General features: G+C 51.1%; 13 protein-coding genes across 13 annotated transcripts; 6 read left to right on the forward strand and 7 right to left on the reverse strand.

Moving 5' to 3' along the window:
• Position 1: 1 nt before the first annotated feature.
• Positions 2–474, reverse strand: Pdw03_4635 (uncharacterized protein; the record flags this gene model as incomplete). The annotated part of the gene is made up of 3 exons (XM_066100789.1): positions 2–86; positions 275–285; positions 355–474. 3 exons carry the CDS (start codon positions 472–474, stop codon positions 2–4), a joined length of 216 nt encoding a protein of 71 aa, XP_065956189.1.
• Positions 475–934: 460 nt separating this feature from the next.
• Pdw03_4636 (Fatty acid synthase beta subunit, putative) lies at positions 935–7,443 on the forward strand (the record flags this gene model as incomplete). Its single annotated transcript, XM_014675464.2, has 3 exons — positions 935–955; positions 1,032–1,038; positions 1,106–7,443. 3 exons carry the CDS (start codon positions 935–937, stop codon positions 7,441–7,443), a joined length of 6,366 nt encoding a protein of 2,121 aa, XP_014530950.2.
• A 265-nt stretch (positions 7,444–7,708) lies between these two features.
• Positions 7,709–8,263, reverse strand: Pdw03_4637 (Glutathione-dependent formaldehyde-activating, GFA; the record flags this gene model as incomplete). Its single annotated transcript, XM_014675463.1, has 3 exons — positions 7,709–7,908; positions 7,960–8,122; positions 8,198–8,263. 3 exons carry the CDS (start codon positions 8,261–8,263, stop codon positions 7,709–7,711), a joined length of 429 nt encoding a protein of 142 aa, XP_014530949.1.
• A 341-nt stretch (positions 8,264–8,604) lies between these two features.
• Pdw03_4638 (N2,N2-dimethylguanosine tRNA methyltransferase) lies at positions 8,605–10,698 on the reverse strand (the record flags this gene model as incomplete). The annotated part of the gene is made up of 1 exon (XM_014675462.1): positions 8,605–10,698. The coding sequence occupies one exon, from the start codon at positions 10,696–10,698 to the stop codon at positions 8,605–8,607; it is 2,094 nt and encodes a 697-aa protein (XP_014530948.1).
• A 492-nt stretch (positions 10,699–11,190) lies between these two features.
• Positions 11,191–12,228, reverse strand: Pdw03_4639 (N2,N2-dimethylguanosine tRNA methyltransferase; the record flags this gene model as incomplete). Its single annotated transcript, XM_014675461.1, has 2 exons — positions 11,191–11,969; positions 12,024–12,228. 2 exons carry the CDS (start codon positions 12,226–12,228, stop codon positions 11,191–11,193), a joined length of 984 nt encoding a protein of 327 aa, XP_014530947.1.
• A 522-nt stretch (positions 12,229–12,750) lies between these two features.
• On the forward strand, positions 12,751–13,425 carry Pdw03_4640 (Zinc finger, C2H2; the record flags this gene model as incomplete). The annotated part of the gene is made up of 3 exons (XM_014675460.1): positions 12,751–12,759; positions 12,811–12,837; positions 12,892–13,425. The coding sequence occupies 3 exons, from the start codon at positions 12,751–12,753 to the stop codon at positions 13,423–13,425; spliced, it is 570 nt and encodes a 189-aa protein (XP_014530946.1).
• A 315-nt stretch (positions 13,426–13,740) lies between these two features.
• On the reverse strand, positions 13,741–15,040 carry Pdw03_4641 (Pyruvate dehydrogenase E1 beta subunit PdbA, putative; the record flags this gene model as incomplete). Its single annotated transcript, XM_014675459.1, has 4 exons — positions 13,741–14,212; positions 14,266–14,552; positions 14,610–14,733; positions 14,793–15,040. The coding sequence occupies 4 exons, from the start codon at positions 15,038–15,040 to the stop codon at positions 13,741–13,743; spliced, it is 1,131 nt and encodes a 376-aa protein (XP_014530945.1).
• A 420-nt stretch (positions 15,041–15,460) lies between these two features.
• Positions 15,461–17,280, forward strand: Pdw03_4642 (putative phosphoesterase, C1039.02 type; the record flags this gene model as incomplete). The annotated part of the gene is made up of 3 exons (XM_066100790.1): positions 15,461–15,615; positions 15,663–16,033; positions 16,097–17,280. The coding sequence occupies 3 exons, from the start codon at positions 15,461–15,463 to the stop codon at positions 17,278–17,280; spliced, it is 1,710 nt and encodes a 569-aa protein (XP_065956190.1).
• Positions 17,281–17,412: 132 nt separating this feature from the next.
• On the reverse strand, positions 17,413–18,680 carry Pdw03_4643 (Mitochondrial enoyl reductase, putative; the record flags this gene model as incomplete). Its single annotated transcript, XM_014675457.1, has 2 exons — positions 17,413–18,454; positions 18,502–18,680. The coding sequence occupies 2 exons, from the start codon at positions 18,678–18,680 to the stop codon at positions 17,413–17,415; spliced, it is 1,221 nt and encodes a 406-aa protein (XP_014530943.1).
• Positions 18,681–19,015: 335 nt separating this feature from the next.
• Positions 19,016–20,671, forward strand: Pdw03_4644 (Glutamyl-tRNA amidotransferase, A subunit, putative; the record flags this gene model as incomplete). Its single annotated transcript, XM_014675456.1, has 4 exons — positions 19,016–19,151; positions 19,204–19,528; positions 19,578–19,753; positions 19,806–20,671. 4 exons carry the CDS (start codon positions 19,016–19,018, stop codon positions 20,669–20,671), a joined length of 1,503 nt encoding a protein of 500 aa, XP_014530942.1.
• Positions 20,672–20,810: 139 nt separating this feature from the next.
• Pdw03_4645 (Histone-lysine N-methyltransferase (Bre2), putative) lies at positions 20,811–22,601 on the reverse strand (the record flags this gene model as incomplete). Its single annotated transcript, XM_014675455.1, has 1 exon — positions 20,811–22,601. The coding sequence occupies one exon, from the start codon at positions 22,599–22,601 to the stop codon at positions 20,811–20,813; it is 1,791 nt and encodes a 596-aa protein (XP_014530941.1).
• A 543-nt stretch (positions 22,602–23,144) lies between these two features.
• Pdw03_4646 (RRNA processing protein Bystin, putative) lies at positions 23,145–24,721 on the forward strand (the record flags this gene model as incomplete). The annotated part of the gene is made up of 3 exons (XM_014675454.1): positions 23,145–23,510; positions 23,559–23,803; positions 23,851–24,721. The coding sequence occupies 3 exons, from the start codon at positions 23,145–23,147 to the stop codon at positions 24,719–24,721; spliced, it is 1,482 nt and encodes a 493-aa protein (XP_014530940.1).
• Positions 24,722–26,130: 1,409 nt separating this feature from the next.
• Positions 26,131–27,217, forward strand: Pdw03_4647 (Transcriptional activator hacA; the record flags this gene model as incomplete). Its single annotated transcript, XM_014675453.2, has 3 exons — positions 26,131–26,333; positions 26,387–26,841; positions 26,928–27,217. 3 exons carry the CDS (start codon positions 26,131–26,133, stop codon positions 27,215–27,217), a joined length of 948 nt encoding a protein of 315 aa, XP_014530939.2.
• Between the last annotated feature and the right edge of the window lie 115 nt (positions 27,218–27,332).

Consider the following 27,332-nt stretch of genomic DNA (forward strand, 5'->3'; position numbering starts at 1 on the left):
GTCAAGTGCCCAGACGGAGGAAGAAGGAGTATGGAGGGATGACTTGAAGAAAAGGTTGTATGAGAGAATTAGAATAGGAGTCAATCCTATGTATGAAAGGTATCAGTGAAAGTCCCCAAGACAATTGGATTGATCCGGAAAGAAGAAGGGAAAAAAAGGTGGGAAAGGAAATGGAGCACGGAGATAGATGTGGTATCAAATAATACCGGGTGGTAATTTTCCCAGTTTTTTTTTATCCACATATATATTCAAACCAAAATATGGAACCACTCACCCTATAGATAACTATGGAATTGGAAAGACGAACTTCGGGGAATGGGAAGAGTAATAATACTGATGATCCCATAAATTTACTGAGTCATTGACAGCGAGATTCGGAGGAATGGGGAGGGATAAGGTCAAATTGGTGAGGGCGTTGGGGGTCCCAGAGCTTCGGCCGAAGGATCTGACACTAAGCAACGATAAACGCGGCATTGCCTGTGGATCATTTTATAGCTAGCTGGGGTCAGGGGAGATATACAACATATGTTGTCGAGCGAAATTCCCAACGGCAATTACCAATCGGCTTATTGAGATACGTAGATTGGATTTTAGAGACTGACATCAAAGTGCCTATAGATCTCACCCCATCTTAAACCCATCATATTATAAAAATTGACTATCTTACAATTTTCCAAATATTTGAAAACATTGAAAATTGTAAATCAAATCACAAAATAACATTTCTAGGTTACAATTACAATACATGGGTAACACAGTGTACTAATTCCCAACGGGTTCAACCCAAGTTCAGAACCCATTGGGGCGGGTCTACGACCACGCTAAACCCTTTTCAGCTGACTGTAATTCAACCAGACCTTTTTTTTTCTTTCCCTATTGCTTCCAAGGTTTCCCCTTCAGGCTCAATTGTGCTCTGGACCTGTTTTTCTATTTTATGTGTATATCTGTTGAACTGGTGTCCCTTTACTTTTCTTTATTCCCTTGATAATACCCCCCCCCCCCCCCCCCATCATTTTACATCAGACCTGTAGAATTCAGGTGAGTGAGTTCCTCAAGACCCGTGAGACCCATGATGGTTGTCCTTGAATTCTAACAGAGAAAATAGGAAACCCCTCTTCAATTTTAGGGTTCCTCTGGTCTTCAAATTCGCTCTTAATCTCCTTCTTTTCCGTTCCACAAAGAGAGAGCCACATCATGTACGGCACACTGACCGGTCCCCAAACCGGTATCAATACCCCTCGATCCTCTCAATCCCTCCGCCCTCTCATCCTCTCGCATGGATCCCTCGAGTTTTCTTTCCTCGTCCCTACCTCGCTTCACTTCCACGCATCGCAGTTGAAAGATAGCTTCACTGCCTCTTTACCCGAGCCCACAGACGAATTGGCCCAAGATGATGAGCCATCATCAGTGACCGAGTTGGTCGCCCGCTACATTGGACATGTGGCCAACGAGCTCGAAGAGGAAGATGACGCCCAGGGCAACTTTTTGGACGTTCTCAAGCTGGTTTTGAATGAATTCGAACGTGCATTCATGCGCGGCAATGATGTTCACGCCGTAGCAGCTGCGCTCCCCGGAATTGTTGCCAAGAAGAATCAAGTCGTTGAGGCCTACTATGCCGGGCGAGCTGCGGCGGGCCGGCCCACCAAGCCCTACGACTCGGCCTTGTTCCGTGCGGCACACGAGGAGGCTGCGGGGATCTACTCTGTGTTTGGTGGTCAAGGCAACATTGAGGAGTACTTTGATGAATTGCGCAGCATCTACACCACGTACCCTTCTTTTGTCGAAGAGCTCATTACTTCCTCCGCCGAATTGCTCCGATCACTCTCTCACGAGCCCGAGGCTAGCAAGCTCTACCCGAAGGGCATGGACATCATGCAATGGCTGCAAGATCGGGATGCACAGCCTGACATCGATTACCTGGTGTCTGCGCCTGTGAGTCTGCCATTGATTGGTTTGGTCCAGTTGGCCCACTATATGGTTACTTGCAAAGTCCTGGGCCGCCAACCTGGTGATATCCTGGAACGTGTCCTCGGTACCACAGGTCACTCCCAGGGAGTCGTCACCGCTGCCGCCATTGCAACCGCTACCAGCTGGGAGTCCTTCGCTACAGCGGCCCGGAAAGCCCTGACCATGCTGTTCTGGATTGGTCTGCGCAGTCAGCAAGCCTACCCCCGTACCTCTATCGCCCCGTCGGTACTCCAGGACTCGGTTGAGAATGGCGAGGGAATCCCTACTCCGATGTTGTCTATCCGCGACCTCTCGCTCACCGCCGTTCAAGAGCACATTGATGCCACCAACCAACATTTGCCCGAGGACCGCCACATTTCCATTTCCCTAGTGAACAGTGCTCGCAACTTTGTGGTGACTGGTCCTCCCATCTCGCTTTACGGTCTGAATGTTCGACTGCGCAAGGTCAAGGCGGCCACCGGACTTGATCAGAACCGTGTGCCGTTCACCCAGCGCAAGGTTCGCTTTGTCAACCGTTTCCTCCCAATTACTGCTCCTTTCCACAGCCAGTACCTTGTTTCTGCCTACGACCGTATTCTCGAGGATCTGAAAGATGTCGTCGACATCTCTGCCAAGTCACTTGTGATCCCCGTCTTCCACACCAAGACTGGAGAGGATCTGCGACAACTAGGCGAAAAGAGCATTGTACCCTCATTGGTTCGCATGATCACCCACGACGCTGTCAACTGGGAGAAAGCCACTGTCTTCCCCCGTGCAACTCACATCGTTGACTTCGGCCCCGGCGGCATCTCCGGTCTGGGCGTTCTGACCAACAGAAACAAGGACGGTACCGGTGTTCGGGTCATTCTCGCCGGTGAAATGGACGGAACCAATGCGGAGGTCGGCTACAAGCCGGAGCTCTTCGACCGTGATGAGCATTCCGTCAAGTTTGCTGTGGACTGGGTCAAGGAACACGGCCCCCGCCTAACACAGACATCCACTGGTCAAACCTACGTGGACACCAAGATGAGTCGTCTGTTGGGAATTCCTCCTGTCATGGTGGCTGGTATGACACCCACCACCGTTGCCTGGGACTTTGTGGCTGCTACTATGAACGCCGGTTATCACATCGAGCTGGCTGGTGGTGGCTACTACAACGCGAAGACGATGACGGAGGCCATTACCAAGATTGAGAAGTCTATCCCTCCTGGTCGTGGTATCACTATTAACCTGATCTATGTCAACCCCCGTGCCATGGCCTGGCAGATTCCGTTGATCGGTCGGTTGCGCGCGGAAGGCGTGCCGATTGAGGGTCTGACTATCGGTGCTGGTGTGCCATCCATTGAAGTTGCCAATGAATACATCGAAACTCTTGGTATTAAACACATTGCCTTCAAGCCTGGCTCCGTTGATGCCATCCAGCAAGTCATCAACGTTGCCAAGGCCAACCCCAAGTTCCCCATCATCCTTCAGTGGACTGGTGGCCGTGGCGGTGGTCACCACTCCTTTGAGGACTTCCACCAGCCCATTCTCCAGATGTACAGCCGCATTCGCAAGCAGGATAACATTGTGCTTGTTGCCGGCAGTGGCTTCGGTGGTTCCGAAGACACTTACCCTTACCTCTCGGGTAAGTGGTCTGCCAAGTTTGGCTACCCTCCTATGCCTTTCGACGGTTGTCTCTTCGGGTCTCGCATGATGATCGCGAAGGAGGCACACACCTCTTACAATGCCAAGAAAGCAATTGCCGATGCCCCTGGTGTGGACGATTCGGAATGGGAGAAGACCTACCAGAAATCAACCGGTGGTGTGATCACTGTTCTGTCTGAGATGGGCGAGCCCATCCACAAGCTGGCTACTCGCGGCGTGCTGTTCTGGCAGGAAATGGATCAGAAGATCTTTAAGCTGGATAAGGCCAAGCGTGTCCCTGAGCTGAAGAAGCAGCGGAACTACATCATCAAGAAGTTGAACGATGACTTCCACAAGGTCTGGTTCGGTCGTAACGCCGCAGGCGAAACCGTGGATCTGGAAGATATGACTTATGCTGAGGTCGTTCACCGTATGGTGGACCTTATGTACATCAAGCACGAGTCGCGATGGATCGATCCTTCGCTCAAGCGCTTGACGGGTGACTTCATCCGTCGTGTTGAGGAGCGGTTCACTGCTGCCGAGGGCCAGGCATCACTGCTCCAAAGCTATTCCGACATTGATACCCCATACCCTACCGTTGACAACATTTTGTCTGCTTATCCCGAAGCTGCTGATCAACTGATCAACGCACAGGATGTGCAACACTTCCTGCTGCTCTGCCAGAAACGCGGCCAGAAGCCCGTGCCTTTCGTTCCCGTTCTGGATGAGAACTTTGAGTTCTTCTTCAAGAAGGATTCTCTGTGGCAGAGTGAGGATCTTGAGGCTATTGTCGATCAAGATGTCGGCCGTACCTGTATTCTTCAGGGTCCTATGGCTGCCCGCTTCTCCAACATCATTGATGAGCCTGTCAAGGACATTCTTGATGGTGTTCATCAGGGACACATCGCTGGCCTCCTGCGTGATGTCTACGGTGGTGACAGCACCAAAATTCCAGTCATTGAGTACTTCGGCGGGCAGCTTATGAACACCACTCAATCGGAGTTCGACGGTTTGATTATCTCAGAAGAGCCCACCAAGACTAGCTTCCGCTTGTCTTCCACTGCAGCCTTGCCAGACTTGGACCGCTGGCTTAGTCTTCTTGCCGGCAACGTCTACTCATGGAGGCATGCTCTGTTCTTGGCCGATGTTTTCGTTCAGGGTCACCGCTTCCAGTCTAACCCTATGAAGCGCATTGTTGCTCCCACCGCAGGCATGCATGTGGAAGTAACCAATCCCAATGATCCTGCCAAGACTGTTATCAGCGTGCGAGAGCCGTACCAGTCTGGCAAGTTGATCAAGACCGTCGAAGCCAAGATCAACGAGAAGGGACAGGTTAGTCTGAGCCTGTTCGAAGGCCGCACCGCCGAGAATGGCGTTGTACCTCTGACCTTTTTGTTCACGTATCACCCTGAGACTGGATACGCTCCTCTTCGTGAGGTTATGGGTGACCGCAACGATCGCATCAAGGAGTTCTACTACCGGATCTGGTTCGGCACCAAGGACGTGCCCTTCGACACCCCCACCACTGCCACCTTCAGTGGTGGCCAGAAGACCATCACGTCCCAGGATGTTGCTGACTTCGTCCATGCAGTTGGCAACACCGGTGAGGCATTCGTTGACCGTCCTGGCAAAGAAGTCTTTGCCCCTATGGACTTTGCCATCGTGGCAGGCTGGCAGGCAATCACCAAGCCTATCTTCCCTCGCACCATTGACGGAGATTTGCTGAAGCTTGTCCACCTGTCCAATGGATTCCAGATGGTGCCCGGCGCCCAGCCCCTCAAGGTTGGCGATGTTCTGGACACTACGGCCCAGATTAATTCTGTCATCAACCAGGAGTCCGGTAAGATGGTCGAGGTCTGCGGCACCATCAAGCGGGATAACAAAGCCATCATGCATGTCACCAGTCAATTCTTGTACCGGGGTGCCTACACCGACTATGAAAACACCTTCCAGCGCAAGGATGAGGTCCCCATGCAGGTCCACCTTGCAACCAGCCGGGACGTCGCCATCCTCCGCTCGAAGGAATGGTTCCGCATGGATGACTCTGACATCGAGCTTCTGGGCCAGACCCTGACATTCCGCCTGCAGAGCTTGATCCGTTTCAAGAACGCCACTATGTTCAGCAACGTCCAGACCGTTGGACAAGTCCTCCTCGAGCTTCCCACCAAGGAGGTCATTCAAGTTGCGTCTGTCGAATACGAGGCAGGCGACTCTCACGGTAACCCCGTGGTTGACTACCTTCAGCGTAACGGAACTTCCATTGAGCAACCGGTCTACTTTGAAAACCCCATCCCGCTCAGTGGCAAGACGGCTCTGGAACTGCGTGCCCCTGCCTCCAACGAGACCTATGCCCGCGTGTCTGGTGACTACAATCCCATTCACGTGTCGCGCGTCTTCTCAAGCTATGCCAACTTGCCTGGAACCATCACCCATGGAATGTACAGCAGTGCCGCGGTCCGCAGCCTTGTCGAGACCTGGGCTGCCGAGAACAACATTGGCCGTGTTCGTGGTTTCCAAGTCTCGTTGGTGGGCATGGTTCTGCCCAACGACATGATCACTGTCAAGCTCCAGCATGTCGGCATGATTGCTGGTCGCAAGATCATCAAGGTTGAAGCCAGCAACAAGGAGACAGAGGAGAAGGTTCTGCAGGGTGAGGCCGAGGTAGAGCAGCCAGTCACTTCCTACGTCTTCACTGGCCAAGGCTCTCAGGAACAGGGTATGGGTATGGAGCTGTATGGTTCTAGCCCAGTGGCCCAGGAAGTCTGGGATCGAGCTGATCGCCACTTCATGGAGAATTACGGTCTTTCCATTATTGACATCGTCAAGAACAACCCTAAGGAGCTGACGGTCTACTTCGGTGGTCCTCGGGGTAAGGCAATCCGGGAGAACTACATGGCCATGACCTTCGAGTCGGTGAACGCCGACGGGTCTATCAAGTCTGAGAAGATCTTCAAGGAGGTCGACGAGAATACCGCTTCGTACACCTACCGGTCTCCCACTGGTCTTCTCTCTGCCACCCAGTTCACTCAGCCAGCCTTGACTCTGATGGAGAAGGCCAGCTTCGAGGACATGCGTACTAAGGGCTTAGTGCAGCGCGACAGCAGCTTCGCTGGCCACTCACTTGGTGAATACTCGGCTTTGGCCGCTCTGGCTGATGTCATGCCAATTGAGAGCTTGGTATCTGTCGTGTTCTACCGTGGTCTGACCATGCAGGTCGCCGTCGAGCGTGATGCACAGGGTCGCTCCAACTACTCCATGTGCGCTGTCAACCCCAGCCGTATTTCCAAGACTTTCAACGAGCAGGCACTGCAGTACGTTGTTGAGAGCATTTCCGAGAACACTGGCTGGCTGCTGGAGATTGTCAACTACAATGTTGCCAACATGCAATACGTTGCCGCTGGTGATCTCCGTGCTCTTGACTGCCTCACCAACCTGCTGAACTTCTTGAAGGCGCAGAACATTGACATTCCCGCTCTTATGGAGAGCATGTCTTTGGAGGACGTCAAGGAGCACCTAGTCAGCATCATCCAAGAATGTGTCAAGCAAACCGAGGCCAAGCCGCGTCCCATCGCCCTGGAGCGTGGTTTCGCCACCATTCCTCTCAAGGGTATCGACGTGCCCTTCCACAGTACCTTCTTGCGCTCTGGTGTGAAGCCCTTCCGTTCTTTCTTGTTGAAGAAGATCAACAAGACCACCATCGATCCCAGCAAGTTGATTGGCAAGTACATCCCCAATGTCACTGCCCGTCCCTTTGAGATCACCAAGGAATACTTCGAGGATGTCTACAGGCTCACCAACTCTCCCCGCATTGCCTCTATCTTGGCAAACTGGGAGAAGTACGAAGAGGGCAACGAAAATGTTTCGAAATGATCTAGTCCTGCCGATATCCTCTTTATAATGTTATGTTTTTTGATAGACCATTTTCCTCGTTTTCATGGGTCATTATGTGAGATGTCTCAAAGCCTTGGAGTTTTTATGTGCATGTATATGAGTTTCAGTTTCCATTTTAATACAGTTTTCGATATCAGCTATACCCCACATTCTTGCGCGTCCTAGAATAAACAGTGCCTGTCTTTTAGACAAAGATGACACCACAAGCAAATTGTATACAACCTAATTGTTTAACACCCAACTGCTAGGGTAGTGGCAACATGCCACAAAATTGATCAGCCCCCTCGATAGGACTGATCCACTTTAATCGTTGCTCAATGTACATCTCCGCCACAGGTGTCCGTTCATTCAAGATTCGGCTATCATCAAAGATTCCTGCCCGGATGATCGTAATCTCGTCGGGATCTCCATTGGCCTTGATCTTCCGTCCAAACAGCGGTGTGCCTATCATTTCCGTCAGATGCTGTCATCACAAAATGTAGTCTAAATACAGACCACAATCAGGACAGAAATAGTTTTTAATCCTAGTTTCACCCTCTGATCTTTTTGCCACTTCTTTCGGACTTCCGGAGATCTCCAGATCTTTGTTTTTGACAATAAAACTGTAGCTATAGGGTGCCCCTGTAAGCTTGCGACAATCGTAACAGTGGCATAGTCCCTTAAGGGGGAAAGGATTAGGTCAACTTCGCCAAAAAAAAAAAAAAAAAAAAAGCATCCAATGAATAGTACTAACCGATGCTAGAGGCTGGCCCTTGTATTCGACTCGAACCTTGCCGCAAAAACAACCGCCAACCGCCATTCTTAGTAGTATCTGCCCAGGGGGTTCAAGACTTGACGAAACGCATAGACCACATTAGAACTATAGATGTTATCTGCACGCCTGATCGACTTGTGACTAAGCACTTGGTGACCCCAACAAGAAAAATATTGGGCAAGCCCATTCCACCTTTAAGAATCACAATGTAGGTGACTCATGGTTATTTACACCTACAATGGTACTACCGGGAATGGGAAATAATAACACGGAGTAAACATGTCGGGCTTGTCACTCTACAATATACAATAGGTAGTTGGGGATTTGATAGAGAAGCATTAACCGTCAAGAGGACTTTTCGATATACGGAAGTATCTATTTGAACATCATGATCGCCCCGCACGATTGAGAGGACCCCAGTTAGCACGAGGGTTGAGCTGGTATCGCACTAGTCGTTTCTTGGTATGCGCCGCAGACACCTGACGGCCAAGAGCCTCATCAAACACCACCTCAAGGGTACTAGGGTGAGCTCGCATGGAGGGCTTTGCAGGTTCCTTTACCACTTCCGGTACAGGCTGGGGGTCGGCATCGGGACGAATCTCTGCAGAAGTAGGAGCACGTTGCCAGGTGGCTCGCGATCCGGACCGGTAGAGAGCGGCTTCAACCTTGGTGACCAAGTCACTGACATCCCTGCCAGCCTCAATGGCAGACAGCAGGTCCTTTTTGAGAAGAGATAGCCATTGATCTTCATCGCTCAATTTGCGCAGGTTCTCACGGCCCTTGGCCATGATCGCAGCACCGGCGGTTCCGGGCTTCAAGGATGTCTCCTTGATGGGTGATTTCTGACGGACCCACTCGCGCATGATCTCCCAAATAACCTCCCAGGGCGCATCAGTGCGAATTGAGTTTGGTTTGGTGTGGCTGCGAGTGGAGCGATATCCGAGATGGCTGAGAGCTCCGCGGAAATTGTCGATTGGAATAGTGGTTGCGTGGAGAACCTTTGAGAGAGCACTGAGTGAGAAGAAGAAAGGGTATTTTTCCCGAGCAGCAACGTCCATTCGAGGAATGATGGCAGGGTATGCAGGATCATGCTGGTTCTTTGTGCCTGGCGCAGGCTTTTCGGGAGAGGATGACTCGGAGTTGGATGGTGTAAGGTCCAGGTCCTCTTCAAGGGCAGTGGTCAACATTCCCTCAATCCGAGCACAAGTTTGATACGTTTCAGGATCAGCTCCTGGAAGCATGTCCAAGATTTTCTGGATAAAGTCAGGATTGTGTAGCGGACCACCCCACATGGGTCCTGCAAGATGTGTTCTTGTGCCGCAATGCTCGCAGTACGGTCCGGCCGTGGGCCCCTTAGCCAGGCCGTGGTGGTATATGGGGTTTCCCTTGCGGTCCAATTTGGATCTGGTAGACCCGATGGCCTGTGTTGACCATGCACCACAGCCAACATCGCAATTGTAAACAAGCATTGTGTTTCCCGCGGTAAATTTGACCTGTGCAGGAGATTGATAGACCCGAACAAAGACCCGAGCGTAAAAGTCAATGGACAGAGACAATAATGGCTCGATAGCCATTCCATATTTAGCTGCAGACATGGCAATGGCGTTCAAGATCAATCGCAGGCCACCTTCGTGGGAGTGGAGGCCTTTGACGGGGATACCACCGTACAGAGAAAATGCTTTTTCCGAGTAGCCGGTGGAGGCCCAGACACCGGCATCGGTGCAAGTAACACACAAAAGGCCACCGTCTTTGGCTGCTTGCACTGCGGCATCCAGGAACGGAGATGCTGTGCCATATGGATCCAAATCAATGACATCGAACTTGCTCGCAGGGTCAAGCCCATACATGTAAACTCGAGCATCGGCCAGATTGGGTTGAATCGTTTTAAGGTTGTTGTAGTCGATGTTTTTCTTCATAGACTCGATTGCTGACTTTGACAGGTCATTAGCCACGACCTTTGTGACAAATGGAAGCTCCGAGGCATAGCGAAGAGCGCGCAGTCCAGTCGCAGAGAGAGCATCAAGGACAGTGAAGGAACCTGCGGGTTGCTCTGGTCGGGCTTCTGATTGAGGTTCTTGGTCAACAGCTGGAGCGGAGACTTCCTGATCGTTCGTCTCTGTGTTTTCCTTATGTTCTATTTTCGGGGCGGGCCTGGAATTCTCGGCCTGGTCGTCTTCACGCTTCCGTTTCTTTTCTCGGTTGCCTGCCTGCTTCTTCTGCTTCTGGGCCGCTTTTTGCTTCTTCAGGTCGATTATGTGTTCTCCATGGGCGCGAATGGCTAGCACACTGAGGTCGCGATTAAATTGTTGAATTGGGTTGTAGAAGACGGATTGCATTTGGTCGTCGCCTTTAAGATCCTTCTTCGTTCCCTTGGAGGCGGCCTCTTGTGCAGGCGGGTTGAGAATCTTCGCCAGACCCTCCTTGACAACATGGTATTTGTTTCCCTGGTATTCTACCAGCTGGACCTGAGGAGCCTCCATGGCTGTAGACGTGGAAAGGATTCGGATACGAGATCGGATCGAAGGGGTTGTTAAACGGGGAGATAGGGCGAGAATTGAAGGGGGGAAAAGCATTCGCTTAGCGCATTTCGTTGCTGATCCAAATACCAACGAGGGGCTCATGAGCGAAGCCTTTCACAGCATGTCGCATTCAACGGCTCTTGCGGCGGAGAAAAAGATTCTGTGCACGGACCAGCTTGCAATACCACAATACCTGTTTTGTAATTTATGTCACCTATAATTGTATAATTCCTTCAAGAAGTGTGTAGGGCAAGATCAGATCCAATTCTCATAGTGAGAGGACAAGCAACCGCAATTTTATCTAGCAGGTCAGACAATTATTGCGGTGATACCAGAGGACAGGTTTCGATGTTTGTATAGCAAGAAGAACAGTATCCATGATGTCTTCAGGCTCTTTTAATACAATGCTGGGTTCAAGTCTATGTAGGTAATATGTACAATCATACAAAGCTGTCACAGCCACTTCCCGATGATGGGGACATGACTATACATCTTATTCCACCCCTTGGCCTCCCAGCCCGCGCCTTCGCCGGCACGTCCAACAATACCAAGAGCACCTGCAAGCCAGAGAGCTGCGCCAGCGGTGGCGACTCCATTGACAACCCACCAAATCTTGCGCTGTCTCTTCGATTTCGTTTCTGTAAGGGCAAGGTAACCATCCAACAAGCCTTTTTGGCTACGCTCCTTGCGCGCCGTGGTCACTCTCCATCCCATCCAGGTCGCCCAGCCACCAACGAAGTGCCACACACTGGCAGTCACAAAGAAGAAATAGAATGCATTCCAGAACACAGGACTTCGAGCAAAGCCATGAGCAATATACCCAAGCCCCACGCCAGAGCTTCCTCCTTCGACGAGTAGTGGCGTGGCACGGTTGACCCATACGTGGAATCCAATCAGTGGCGCGACAAAGTATCCAGTACGTGCCTGTAAAGACATCCGCGGCCAGAAATATAACATGTTTCGCTGTGCGCGAGTCTCGGCGCCGTATAGACGTGCTCTGCGCGTTGCACGAATGTTCCTGAGAGCAATCCCTGAGGCAATGTGCGCAATTAAAGGAACTGTCAAGACAAGGTGCTCAAGCCCGGGGGCCTGATATGTAGGTCGAGTGAGCAAAAGGTAGGATTCGCTGGCGGGCACAGAGCGAGTCATGAGTGGGATAAGAGAGGTGTTGGCGAGGTGTAGGATGAAGAAAGCCGTAGGTGGGTAGGTTGAGTATTTTTGAATGCCTGCTACTGAATGATCATAATGGTTAGACTACATAGACTAAAATTTGTCGCTTGACGTACACCATGAATCCCAACGAAGCCCACTTAGGCCAAGTTTGGGGATTGAAATCCCAGCTCCATGTTGTGTAGGAGAGGCAGAACTTGGGAAGTATTCACTGCTTTCGACATCCAGAGCATCCTGAACAGGTGATGGGTCTAATTCTTGCAGAGAGATGATAGAGTTGGTGTCGATATCCTCCGGTTTTAAGAGCACGTGAGACGGCATTATATGATTTTCGGAGGTTTTGGTTATCAGGAGCTGGGGGAAAAGCGTAATAAATAAAGTCGTAATCAATTAACTCGTCAATCATGCATCCATCTTAGGCGAACTTGGGAGAAGGCAGGGAAGTGTTGAGGTTTGACGATCGCCGAGTCGCGAAAATACGGCAGTTCTGATAGGTTACTTCCTTGACGGGTAATGACGATTGCCCAAAATCCATGGTCAGGTGACCATGTATACATCGTAAGTTATTATGGTAGATTAACTTGCTTGATCTACTATATTGCGTATAGGTGTAAATCTTTCTCAAATAAGATAGGACCCATATAGCTCCTTACTGATACACAAGAGCATATGAGTATGAACGCATAGGCATTGAATGAGGATGCAATGAATCTATCGCAGCCTCATTTCACAGGCAGCAACGCGCGTAAGCCCCGGTAGATGTAAAATACGCAGATGGTCGCAATGCCCGGCCGTACTGCACACTCTCTCTCCGAACTTCACTGAAACTCTCGCTTGAGAACAATGGCACCGGTATGCTCTACTTATTTTGTCAAAATCTAATGCCTCGGCTAACAAGAATAGCGTGGTTTCACGAATCCGGCTCCTAGGGTACTAAATCTTCTAGATCTACCACATCTTCCACTGCTAAGCTAACCCTTGTAGACCGAGTCTGCGCGGTCTGCGCTCAGCTCCTTCACCTGCGGCCTGTGCAATAAATCCTACTCGCGCCACCCAGAATACGAAGCACATATCGGCTCATACGATCACCAGCACAGAAAGCGCTTGCAGGATCTCAAACAGTTAACACGTGATCCAAATGCCGTTGAGAAGAACCGCCGGGCAGAACGTAAAGCCGATGCGCAGGCCGGTCTGAAAGTCATCGAGACTCCTGTGGAAAAGGTGGCACCAAGTGGAGGAAGCACGGGCTTTAAGAAGGGAGGTTTCAAAAGCTCATTTGCCGCTGTCAAGGGAACGGTGGCCCCCACAGCCCCAGTCAAGAAGAACGTTCTAGGAGACGATGAGGAAGACGATAACCCGAAAACTAAAGGCGACAATCCATCAAAGGTGGGCAGACCCCAGAAGAGTGAATGTGGTGATTTGGAAAGTGAAACCGACGAGGAATATGGCCAAGAAGGATATTACGATCCTCGCCGACCAACGGACTGCTTCGTTGGGTGTGTTGCCCAAAAAGTCTGATGGAAATCGTGATATCGGACATGACTTGGAATTGAGAATCAAATTTCAAATGTCCAATGGCGTTGAAGGATACGGAATGTCCTTATTTTTTTAAAAAAAAAATTACTAGGTAGCAATGAATATCCATCTAAGCCGCTTGAGCACATTTACGTTGGTCCTGATCTAGGTGTAATGGTACATGCTTTCCAAAAGACTGTCTAAGACGGTTGGATAACAAAAGCAGAATAAAACAACGACATAAGATGGTAGAGATGAAAGGGTACTAGGCACATGGCTATATTATGGCGAGTTCCTTCCTCGCCCTCTTTTATTGGCTTACAGGCGCAGAAGCTTGGCGGCCTGGCTGACAATGGTGTCCTCCTGGGGGAAGGCCATGGCCTCAAGGCCAGCGGCGTAAGGAGTAGGAACCTCAGCACCGGTGACACGGACAGCAGGGGCGGTCAGGTAATCGAAGCCGTACTCCATGGACAGAGCCAGGATCTCGGACGAAAGACCGAACATGGGGTAGCCAGACTCAACGACCATGATGCGCCCAGTCTTCTTGAGGGAGGCAACGATGGTCTCAACATCGAGGGGCTTGATGGAGCGCAGGTTGATAACCTCGGCGTCAACGCCGTACTTCTGCTTGAGCTCGGCGGCGGCGTTCAAGGACTGACCGACGCAGCGAGACACGGAGACAATGGTAAGGTCCTTTCCAGGGCGCTCAATCTTGGCCTTACCAAGGGGCAGGACGAAATCGTTCTTCTGGGCAGCCTCGCTCATAGGGAAAGACTGGCCGTACAGGAGCCTAGGGTTGCTTAGTTCACACGAAATCCAGCAAAATGAGTGGGAAGATCTTACTCGTTCTCGAGAACCACAACGGGGTTGGGGTCACGGATAGCAGCTTTCAGAAGACCCTTGGCATCCTCGGAGCTCCAAGGGGAGACAACCTTCAAACCAGGAATGCTGCCGTACCAGGCGGAGTAATCCTGGGAGTGCTGGGCACCGACACCGGCGGCGAAACCGTTGGGACCGCGGAAAGTGATGTTGCAAGGTTGGATACCACCGGACATGTAGTGAGTCTTAGCGGCGGAGTTGATAATCTGATCGATGGCCTGCATGGCGAAGTTGAAGGTCATGAACTCGCACTGGATCATGATTAGCATGCGATCCCAGATTCAACGGTCATTTCCCAAAATACTCACAATGGGGTGCAGACCAGCGAGGGCAGCACCAACGGCGATACCACAGAAGCCGGCCTCTGTGATGGGGGTATCGATAACCCGCTTGGGACCGAAGCGGTCGAGCAGACCCCTCGTCACCTTGTATCTGTACAGGCAGATGGTCAGCGTCGCTCTCGATTCAACTGGAACCAATGTACTACTCACGCTCCGTTGTACTGTGCGACTTCTTCACCGAGGACGAAAGTCTTCTGGTTGTGTTCCAACTCCTCTGCCAAGGCCTCGTTCAAGGCATCACGAACGGTGACCTGCTTGGTGCCATCCTCAGTGGCATATCCGCGGCGCAGAATTGAAGGAGCACAGGCGGACTGGCGGAGATTCGAGCGCAGAGCAGTGGAAGCAAGGCGCGAGGAAAACAGACGAGCTGTTGGGCGGAAAAGTCGGGGAGCTGCCATTGCGGAAATATGAGATGATAGTAACAAACAGATTGGGGGGAAAATTCAATTAAAGATCGCAGACCAAATCGGACCGCAAAAGCAATTGAATAGAAGAACGGGAAAGTAGATCCAAGTGAATGCCCAGGGAAAACTCATCGCCGTCCGAATAATCTTCGAGATGCAAATCCGAAGATGTTGGGCATCACGTGATATCAGAGCTCACCGGTACTGTAACCGTAACCAAACAAGACTTGGAGAGCTCATGTGCACCTTGAGGGCAATTGACCTTGCTTACACAACACATCTTTTGTGAGGTATCTACTTTTAGCTTTATAACTACGTGCTCTCTTCCAGGTTCCTTTCAAATCCTTCCAAAAGTACTGGTGGCCGTAAATTGATGCTTTTATCCACTCTTCCAAGGGTGTATTGTTGGTACTGATGTTGTCTTTGCTCTGGCTACTTCCGTCGGCACTCGCCGCTCAGCCCTCCGCGCCCGATCCCATCTCCGCTCCGCTGCGAGATCTGGATTTCGGGCAACTGAATTTCCTCCACACGACCGATACTCATGGTTGGCTGGCTGGTCATCTGCAGGAGTAGGCCTTGGACTCTGCTATGCTTTGAGTTGTACTAATAATCATAGACCGTCCTACTCCGCAGACTGGGGAGACTATGTATCGTTTACAACACACATGCGGGAAAAGGCTGAAGCACAAGGACAAGATCTACTCGTTATAGATACTGGTGACCGAGTCGAAGGGAACGGTCTTTATGACTCGTCCGAGCCCAAGGGTATCTACCTTTCAGACATCTTGCAGCACCTGCACATCGACTTGTTGACGTCGGGAAACCACGAACTTTACAAGCAAAACACATCGGAGGCTGAATTTCTGGTCACCGTTCCTAATTTCCGGGGCAACTATCTGGCTTCAAATATCGATATCATTCATCCGACCACCAAAGAGCTCGTGCCTTTAGCCCCGCGGTTTAAGAAGTTCACTACCAAGAAACAAGGTATCCGTATTATAGCCTTTGGCTTCCTCTTTGATTTCAACGGAAATTACAACAACACCGTAGTTCAGAGAGTATCTTCTGCCATCAAAGAGGATTGGTTCCAAGAAGCTATTCGGGATAAAGAAGTGGATCTGTTTTTGGTGGTCGGCCATGTGCCTGTTCATTCGCCAGAATACCGGGCGATCTTCAAGGAGATCCGGGGAATTCGGTGGGATACTCCAATCCAATTCTTTGGCGGGCACCAGCATGTGCGTGACTATGCGCAGTATGATTCCAAAGCCTTTGGGCTAGCGAGTGGCCGATTCATGGAAACTGTTGGCTTCATGTCCATCGACGGCCTCGCTAGCAAAACAAGTCATCAGTCTGCTGCTGGACCCGTCTTCAAGCGCAGGTACATTGACAACAATGTCTTTTCTTATTATCACCACACTGGTCTTGATCAAAAGACCTTCCCAACCGAAAAGGGCCTCAATGTCTCCCGATTGATCGCCAAAGCACGGACCGACCTTCGTCTGGACCAAGTTCATGGATGTGCTCCACGTGATTTATATATGTCGCGAGCCAAGTATCCGAACCCCAACAGCATCTACACTTGGCTTGAGACTCAGGTTTTGGGTGACTTGAGGGATGAGACTCGTGGGGACACGCCTAGCCTAGCCATTGTTAATACGGGCGCTATGAGATTCGATATCTTCAAGGGGCCTTTCACCCAAGACTCGACTTTTATAATATCTCCATTCACTAGCACCTTCCGCTATGTGAAAGATGTCCCATATGAGAAGGCGAAACTCATTGTCGAGGTTTTGAACGAGCAACCTCAAGTTTTATCTGCGGATGAATTTCCGTTGACAACCTTAGGCCCTCTCGAGCAACTTGCATATCCGGAAGACGTGATTGCTCAGAACTGGCCTGAAGCTAGTGAGCAAATCCCCATCTCCAGTCCGAACCTTGTGCCCGGATACACGACAAAAGATGATGCGGGCACAGATGGCGATGACACCATCCATTCGCCCATCTCCTTTTACCATGTGCCGAACTGTATTCAATCCCTCAAATCCATCAATGCATCCGAGACACCGAAGACGGTTGATTTGGTCTACCTTGACTTCATCGAGAAATACATCATACAGGCCGCCAAGTTTGCTGGTCTCGATGTCGATATTGCCAAGGAAAGCGATGTGTACATGCCAGACGTGTCTCTAACGAACCTGATTCTTGAATGGGTGAAGAAGAACTGGGAGTGTTGATAATTATCTTTTCTAGCTCGATTTTGTTACAATTTACTCCTAGCTTTTGGACCCATGTTGTACGCAGAAGTAGTTGTCGGGGGAACATCGGCTAGGTTTATAATACACTCATATTGCCAGGTGGCTGTTCACTTAATCTCCACCGTTGAATGTGAACACACCCTTCCCACTGCGATAGCCACCCAAAGTTCCTTGCACACTCTCCGCCAACTCCGGGCCCTCAGACTCCCAGTTCCACTTGACCTCATCCACCGGAATATCTCGGAACTTGCCAGAGCGAGTCAACTGGAGCACATCTTTGATGGTACTCTCCTTCAGCTGGGGGTTCTTGTCACCCCACTTGCTGACCCAGAACCCGTCAAACGCGAGGTTCTTAAAAATCAGCAGGCCTGAGGGCAATGCAACAGGTTGCTTAGACATGGCTCCATAGGTTACCATGTGCGAATCAGGAGCCAAAGTCTTTGCCAGAGCGGTGGCATTCTTCCCGCCTACGCAGTTCAATGCCAGGCGAATGGGCTCCCGGCCCTGGCGGGTGAACTCATGGACCATATCCCGGAAGTTGCCAGTGAGCATTTCCTCCTCGGTGATAACAACGGTAGCTCCCAGGTCCCGAAGCTCCTTCTTGAGAGCCTCGGTCTCCTCGGGTGTCTGGCGCTGTCGAACGACATTGAGCGTCTTGATTCCCCACTCGCGGCCCAGCTGAATAGCTGCTCGTCCGACACCGCTGTTGGCGCCGTTCTGTATCATCCATTCCTCACCGGCACGCATCCAATCCCATTCACAGAAATCACGGAGCATACGGTACGCAGTGACGGGGTTGACGCTGACAGTGCCAACTTGCAGCGGAGTCAGGCCCTCCTTGTTCTCAATCTTGATCAGCTGGGATTCGTCCAGCTGGGCGTGGGTACGCCAGGTACCTTGGCCTGTGCGCTTCATAATGACCCAGTCGCCTTTGCTAAGGCTCTTAACGCCCGCACCGGTTGACAGCACCTCGAATGCACCCTCATTACCGCCGACTGCGGCGGGCTCTGCATTTCCGAGATCCGTTTGGAAGGGAGGTTTGCTGGGGTAGACACCCTGGATCTGGTTCACGTCGGCGGGGTTCATCGGCGCGGTCAACAGGCGCAGATTCACTTGGGTTGCATGCGGCGCGGAGATTGAGTGCTTGTGCAGGCTGCATTGATCAGTTTCATTTGCTCAATTGCAGCTGAGAGGACTTACCGCAAGACATCTTTGGGCTCGCCATATTTGGAGTAGATGAGAGCCTTTGCCTGTGTGTAGCCGTAGACCGAAACGTATCGCCGACCGAATGAGTCTTGACCCAACACCTGCGGTACAGCTCGAGCTGAGGCCGGGCGAGCAGTTCGGGTAGCTGTCTGTGATACACTTCGCGAGAACATAGCTGGTAGGTGAGGGAGTGGAGGAGAAGAGAAGTCGAGCGAATCCGGATGACGTCTTGGTCGATTTCGCTCGGCCCGAAGGAACTGTTGACACTATAGCTCCGAGATCACTTACAACATGCACAGAATCGTTCGATTTTTTCTTTTAAATTATTCAATCAATGGCTATTTATCTCCAACAGGCTATGAAGTCACATAGTATATACCTACACATATACTAGATGCGTGTCTCGTAGGAGAGAGCCTGAACAGGAACCGTAAAAAAGGCAGCACGGACCCGGGAAACTCGCGTTCCCACTCCCTTTCTATATTCTACTCATCACACATTCGTCTCAATGTCCTTGTTGCGCGAGGCTGAGAAATGCGTCGCCAATCAATATGCACATGCTTTTAATACCTTCATAACTCCGCTGTCGCGCGCGGGGCCATGGCTGGACCGTGTAAAGGAAGCAGATGTGCGCAAGGAAGAAGGTAGTAACATCGAGCTTCCACTCTCTACTTCAGGATTAACCGAGATTATCAGGGAAACCGAAGTCCGCAGTGGACGGCCGCTTGATCTCCATCAAAGACAACATCTGCACGCGCGACCTTCCGACGACCTGCGCTTCGGGAATCTTGAATAAATTTACGAGCCCGTTCAATGCCACCGTTGTCGATCAACTAGAAGCCGCTGGAGCCATTGTCGCTGGAAAGACAAATCTGGACGAGTTTGGGATGGGATCATACTCGATCAACTCACAGTTCGGTCCTGTTAAGAACCCTCGTCAGGATTCCAGCGGGCAAGACCTCTCGTCCGGTGGTAGCTCTGGTGGAAGTGCCGCCTCAGTCGCCGCCGACCAATGCTACGCGTAAGTGACTAGTCGTTAGCTAATATACTAGATGTGCTGACTTGTACAGCTCACTAGGAACGGACACCGGAGGCTCGGTCAGACTTCCGGCTGCTTACACCGGGACAGTAGGATTCAAACCGTCATACGGACTGATTTCACGATGGGGCGTGGTGGCATACGCCAATTCTCTTGATACAGTGGGTATAATGGGTAAAACCACCGCCGATGTGCGAGATATCTTCGGTAGGTTTTGACCAGGTTGGCTGGTTTACAACTGTGCTAATAGCATACCTAGATATCCTCAACCAACATGACCAGCGCGACCCTACGAACCTCTCCATCTCCTCCCGCTCTCGAATCCAAGCCTCTCTCCAAACACCACAACTTGCCTCACGGCTGACTTCGGCCCCTCTCCGAATCGGTGTGCCAATAGAGTACAACGTTTCCGAGCTGACTCCCTCGGTCCGACGAGCTTGGGCTCTTTCTCTGGCACACCTGAAGAAACAAGGACACACCGTTCATTCCGTCTCTCTGCCCGACACAAAACACGCATTATCTACCTATTATGTCGTGGGTCCAGCCGAGGCATCTTCAAACTTGGCCAAGTACGATGGAGTACGATATGGGACTCGCGCCGAAGGCCCAGATGGCGACGGAAAGCCTGATGGATATCTGTTCTCAAATACCCGAGGACAGGGATTCGGGCAAGAAGTGAAGAGACGAATTGTACTAGGCACGTTCACTTTGAGTGCCGATGCCATTGACAACTATTTCCTCCAAGCACAACGGGTCCGTCGTTTAGTCCAGCAAGATTTTGACGCTGTTTTCAGAGCCAAGCATCCGCTCGCTGCGCAGGGCGCAGACAAAATTACAAATGATAATGACATTGATGTCATCATATGTCCCACTGCTCCCTCCTCCCCGCCACGACTGTCGGACTTGATGAGCAAATCTACCAAACAATCACCCCTGGATGCATATGTCACCGACGTATTCACCGTTCCCGCGAGTCTGGCTGGTCTACCTGCAATTTCAGTCCCCGTGACAATTGCTGGAGAGAAAGATGCTGAACTGACAGGAATCCAAGTCATCGGTCAATATGGAGATGATCAGTTAGTGATGAAAGTGGGAGAGATGTTGGAGGGAAGGAATTTGAATTAGGCCCATACCTGTACGACTACCAAATGAAATGTATATTATGTGAATAGAATTTTGAAATCAGAGTTGGTATCAATGCTATTACGAAATTCAAACGCCTATTCCGAGGTTCCATTTTCCCGTTGAGTACGGATCCATGTCACTAAGTCATCTCGACATCGCCGTCACCCTGCATTTCAACATTTGGAGTACCGGCTATCTCTATGCTCATCGCATCTTCAAGGCTGTGGTTTGGAAGATCGCCTGCAGCCGGTGTCTCACGGTTGCTATTAGCAGCAGAATCAGATGCACCGGCAGTTCCAGGAGTATGGGCAAGCGTAGAGTCAAGCGCCACGCCGACAACACCCTTCAACCCCTCCGTCCCTCTCACAACTCCAGCTCCATCAAGCTCAGTGTTGTTATTGATGACATCGCCATCAATGCCGCCCCATGTGAACATGGCTTCTACCTCGTCCACGATATCGGCCATGACGTCTTCGGCGATCTGGTCATTGAAGCGTTCGCCCATGGCACGGACTGGATCACCAGTTTCAGTCTTCTCGGGTGGCCCAATCCACCATGGCCCCTCAAATCGGCATTCGACGGCACCGCCACCATAGCAACTCACGGCAGGATAATAACCGATCAAACCGTCGTCGGCATTCTCACGTTCGCCAATACCGAGATTGTTTGTTCCATTAGCGAGACGACTTGCAGGCGGCAGGAAGGCATAAAGTTCTTTGAAGGGAGTGCCCATTCGGACTCCGTTCTTTAGAATGGTGATGCTAGATCCCGGGAGTGTGCGAAGCGTGGCATCCTCGCTGTTCAAAGGGGACGGGGGACCAAACGTCGGTGTTTCCTTGAGATTGAAAGCGTAGTCACGGAGGTGTTTCGTAGAAAAGACATTGGATTGTTGCCAACAAAAATCCGACTTGTAGTGAAAGGGAATCCGATCTCGGATGATGTTGGTTGCTACCGGCTGTGATGAGGTATTTTCGGCAGGATCGTAAGTGCCCTCCACTATCTTCTTGTGAAGAGAAAGAGGCGGAAGAGTGATGAGCATGCCGATAACATCGCCTTCGTTGATGGCCTCTCCCTTGGGAAAGAAGAACTCGCATCGCATGCGATTGACAACTTCGCCGTTCACATCTCGAATCCCGTACCCGTAGCAATCCACCCCAACATTCACATCGAGGTCAGCCTCACGTCGGGCAAAACCGATGCGGACATGACCACGGGGTGAAGTTGTTGATCTGCCGTTCTGAGGTACCTGAGGATCATTGATTATGCCACTAATCACTCGAGCTTCGTAATAATATGTACCCTCTCGGGCACATACATTGGCGCGGGCAGTGTGCCACGCATCACTGGTTGTCACCGCAGTTGCACTCTCTGAAAACGAGATGGCAGCCGGTGAATCCTCGAAACTGAAGCGGGCATGGTATGGGCGCACGTCGGTCTGTCGATATTTGATATGAGGGAATCCGGGGTCTGCAATGGCATAGCTATAACGAAACCCATTCTTGTTGGTGAGTTTATCAACAACCTCGTAAAAATCCCAGCTCTGACCCAAAACATCTGACGTCTTTCGGCTCACGCGATTCAACTGGCGAGGTTGTGGAGGGTATCGATCTGAGGCGTGCGGCTCGGCGAGTAACAATGGACGAAGAATACTCAGTTTTGAGCTGGGCAGAGCTGTGCTTGGTGCAGCTGTGGCTCGCTTTTTCGGTGGTGGTGCGTTCTCGGTGTCTAGTCCTTTGGCTTCACGTTTCTTGCGACTGTCTCGCTTGTTGCGCTTGGCTCGACCATCGCCTGGGACGGATGGTGCGGGAGAAGATCTTGGATTCAGGTCGGTAAATTGTGCATTCAGCAGAGGTCCACCATTGGGGGGTAGGACCGGGGAGTTGATGTTGGAAGAGGGAGCGGAGGACCCGGGGGCTTGACCGGATGCCATGATGGAGGCTATGTTTGTCTGCTGGATTTGTAGTACGTCGATAATCCGTCCACCTGGAGAGCGTCAGCATTTTGGGCAAAGCACAATCCAATGAGCATGGCTCCATGATACTTTGCTTTTGCGAAGTAGGGTCCTTACTTAATTTGGAGCTTGCATGTATGCCTGTCAAGCTGTTCGGGCGTTTATACGCGAGAAACCCAGTTAGTTGGCAGCCTGTGGCTTCCAAAATCGAGGTCTTATAGTGCGCTAATGAAGCATTTATTCATTGATAGGCAGCAATTTTCTCTTAATGCATAAAGAGTCAATCGCATGCACGCTGGACAACAATTTCCTTGGGATACGACTAAGGCGGTCAGTGATAGATTGCAGAAAAGGTGTGAAGAGGCTCGGGCGGTGTGAAGCAAGGGCGGTGGAGACACTGGGGGGCACCGCCGGCAGAAAAAAAAAAATATGACCACACAATTTGATCGTCGTGTGTACTTCGATAAGGCAGCCCAAACTACTCATTTCGGTTTCTTCTGTTTATCTGAAGAATTACCCGCCATGCCAAAGGTTTCGAGCTCCCGCGCTGCGGCAGCGGCGCGCAGACACAACCCACTTGCTGAAGATATAACTTCCGCGGGGCACCTTCGGACACAGAGCAGCAAGAAAGGCAAAGGAAAAGCTGACGAAAACGATGAGAATGGCGAAAATGGACAGCGTTTTGTCGATGCGAAGATGTCGCGCAAGATTCTGCAGATTGGTCAGGAATTGGCCGACGAGGATGCCGCCGAGCAACTCAAGAACTCAGCAAGACCACAGTCGAATGCATTTGAATTCGATACCCGCTTCGAGGATGAGGGGGCTTTCTCTGACGACGACGAGAAGTTTGAGGCTGACGATTGGGTTGATGATGAAGTCGAGCAAGTTGTAAGACTCCCGAATCCTTAGGATGATATTGCTTCTAACATTTACAAGGAGGTCGACCCCAATGATCTAGATATATTCAACAAATTCATGCCTCACGAGGAGGACCCTATATTCCACCCTAAGGACCCCAGCTCCGCTGGCCCCACCAACCTTGCCGATTTGATCCTCGAGAAGATTGCCGAGCACGAGGCGAAGCAGGCTGGTGAGGGCCCCCATGGTCCATACATCCAAGGCGGTGGTGTCCCCGAAGATGCAGTCCAAATTCCTGCCAAGGCTGTGGAAGTATATGAGAAGTATGTTTTGCGAAGGTTCCTGGTAAAGCCAAGCTAACTTGTTCAAGGGTTGGCATGATTCTTTCTCGCTACAAGTCTGGCCCTCTCCCCAAGCCTATTAAGATCCTTCCCTCTGTGCCGAACTGGCAGACCCTCCTGGATATCACTCGCCCCGAGTCGTGGACCGGCAACGCCGTCTACGCTGTAACCCGTATTTTCATCTCGTCCAAGCCTCACATTGCCCAGGAGTTTATCAACACTGTGCTCTTGGAACGCGTGCGCGAGGAAATCCACGAAACCAAGAAGTTGAACGTCCACACCTATAATGCGCTGCGCAAGGCCCTGTACAAGCCCGCCTGCTTCTTCAAGGGACTTTTATTCCCGCTCGTGTCCACCGGCACCTGCACCCTGCGTGAAGCCCATATTGTCTCCTCTGTGATTGCCCGCGTCTCCGTTCCCGTGTTGCACTCTGCAGCCGCTCTGCTCCGCATGTGTGATCTGGCCGCGGAACAATCGTTGACCTCCCTTGAAAGCACTGGTGCTGTCAACATGTTCATCCGTGTCTTCTTGGAGAAGAAGTATGCCATGCCGTACAAGGTCATTGACGCCCTGGTGTTCCACTTCATGCGCTTCCGCGCCGTCGACCCTTCGGATGATGCTATGAACGACGGACCGTCAGGACTTGGTTCCAAGGCATACAAGCTGCCAGTTCTCTGGCACCAGTCCCTTTTGGTCTTTGCCCAGCGTTATCGTAACGATATCACTGAGGACCAGCGTGAAGCTCTTCTCGATCTGCTTCTCGTCCGTGGACACAAGGACATTGGACCTGAAGTGCGACGCGAACTGCTTGCTGGCCGAGGACGTGGTGTGGTGGTCCCCGACCCGGAGGCCCAGAATGCTCTCGATGCTGGCGACGACACGATGGATGTCACCATGTAAAGGAGATCAATTGATCATAGCCCCGCACATGTTCGCTTACGATCTTGTCATGAGCACGTTTCTATGGGTTGGCGTTTTTTTTTAACTTCTTTGTTTGAGGGACTGCATATAATTCCCCTGGTGTCGAAGGTTTCCAAAATGGGATGACAATACCGATAAATTCACATTATAGTGTATATAATGTATTGAATTGAGGTAGACGTAAATCGTTATCTTTTCACAAGCAACTCATCAATGGTCCATGCACGCCGTAGGAGTCACCCCTAGACAAAAATAGGTAAACTTCCGAGATTATCCCTAAATAGTAACAGAAGGGCAACCTTGTTATTTACGTTGTTCTACACCCGTTTCAGCCTCTCAACCTATAACATGGGATGCATGATTCTATAACATCGGAAGATTTGCGCCAATCCAAATGGTACACTGGCCCCCTTCTCCATACATGTACACAATAACATTGTTACATTCTCAGTCAGGGGCACGGAGAATTAACGGGGCGGGGCACGATTGACCTGCAAAATACCTGTGATTGGCGTTTTAAATGGAGCATTCTCCGGGCAACCCTGATTGCGCCTTCAGATTCAGGAGAACCTATCGATACTAGATCCACCCTAGACTGTTCGAGACTCTTTGTGATCTCGCATCATTTTGTACATGGTATTGTGGGATGGACATATTGTGATTCAGATCGATCAAAAGTTCGAAATGACCAAATGTGTCTTGTATTACCCGAGAAACCAGAGGCCGAAGGAAGTAAAGATATGTACAACGGGATCATGTACACCGTGTAAATCGAACGCAAGAGGTAAGACCCAAGTGCCCACTTTTAGGATGTATGTCCTCCGTTTAGGATGTATGTCCTCCGTTTAGGATGTATGTCCTCCGGAGCTCCGGAGCTCCATAAGAAGAAGGCAAGTGCGATGTTTCAAGCAGCAAATCATGATTGGCTGCCGACAGGAGCTAACCCACGGAATGCAGGGGGAAATTAACGTAACTTACGTGTCTCGTTACAATTACTCAGCCCCCTATTGAGGTACTTGGTGGCACATGGTAAAATGTATGGTGTAGCTTGTACCTTATGTACGTGTGTGTCCAGGTTCCAAGGTTGCCCCCCTTTGTTCCATCCCCTCCGACAGCATCCCTTTCAGACCACGCTGGCCTCTACTTAAACTTCATCTTGCCCATCCGTTTGCAGTTGAACAGCTGTCCTTTCCATTCTTTTCTCTCTCTTTTCGCTGACTCAGCTTCTGACTCAATCTTCCCCGGAGTCTGGTCTCCGGTGCCGATCGTGATGATAACGTGGCCTATGTGATTTGAACCTCTTTTCACAGCAGTCATTAGAAGTCTATACCTATATACTGAACTTATTATTCACGTCCGGCACCGGTTATCCATTTGACCCCGTCACCATGGCGGATACTATCAACCCGTTGGATACCCTCCCAACCTCACCATCCCCTGAAATGTACACAGTTTCCCCCGCGGATACATCATTAGACTCTCCGGAGCCGGAAGATGATCTTAAGAAAGAAGATGAAGAGAAGAAACCAACCAAGAAGAGAAAGTCCTGGGGACAAGAACTTCCAACCCCTAAGACAAACCTTCCTCCTAGGTATGTTGTTGTACACCGCTAGAACAAACGTTGAACCCCGCTAACTCGTCTAGAAAACGCGCTAAGACAGATGATGAAAAAGAGCAGCGCCGGATAGAACGGGTCCTCCGGAACCGTGCTGCTGCTCAAACATCACGCGAGCGCAAGCGCCTTGAAATGGAGAAGCTTGAGACCGAAAAGATCCGGATGGAGCAACAAAATCAGTTCCTGATTCAGCGTCTCTCACAGATGGAGACAGAGAACAACCGCCTGAGTCAGCAAGTGGCCAAGCTCTCTGCTGAGGTCCGTGGATCTCGCAGCGTGACGCCCAAAGCCAGCTCTCCCGCCATCGAATCTCCCACCCTCACGCCCACCCTCTTCAAACAAGAAGGCGATGAACTTCCTATGGAACGGATTCCCTTCCCCACTCCCTCCGTTACCGACTACTCTCCCACCCTTAAGCCTTCCACTCTGGCTGAGGCCTCCGACGTGACACAACATCCTGCAGCGGTGTTGTGTGACCTGCAGTGTCCGTCGCTGGCCTCGAAGGATCTGGAAGCGCCTTACCCCTCTTCGACCTCTCCGACGAATCTCAGACTGCAAATGACGTTGCAGCTCCTCTTTCTGACGATGACTTCCGTCGCCTGTTCCACGGTGATTCACCCGCTGAGCCAAATCCTGCTTTCCCTGAAGACGGGTTTGCCTTTGACGTTCTCGACGGAGGAGATCTATCGGCATTTCCCTTTGATTCTATGGTTGATTTCGACCCCGAGTCTGTCGTCCTCGAAGGTGTCCAACCGTCCGATCTTTCGGATGAGACTTCTCACCAGACTATTAGCTTGCAGCCCAGCCTTGGCGCGTCCACTTCGAGATGCGACGGGCAGAGCATTGCAGCTAGCGGTTAGTGAGACTTTCTCCCCGCAGACCTGGTCGGCTGGCGCCTCGGAGGCTCGACCGAGTTGGGAGTTGTTATTAACCATGGCCTGGGCAATCGATAGTCTCAGTCTGTCGAAACGACAC

This window comes from Penicillium digitatum, chromosome 1 (assembly GCF_016767815.1).
Source record: "Penicillium digitatum chromosome 1, complete sequence".
NCBI classification, from domain to species: Eukaryota; Fungi; Ascomycota; class Eurotiomycetes; order Eurotiales; family Aspergillaceae; genus Penicillium; species Penicillium digitatum.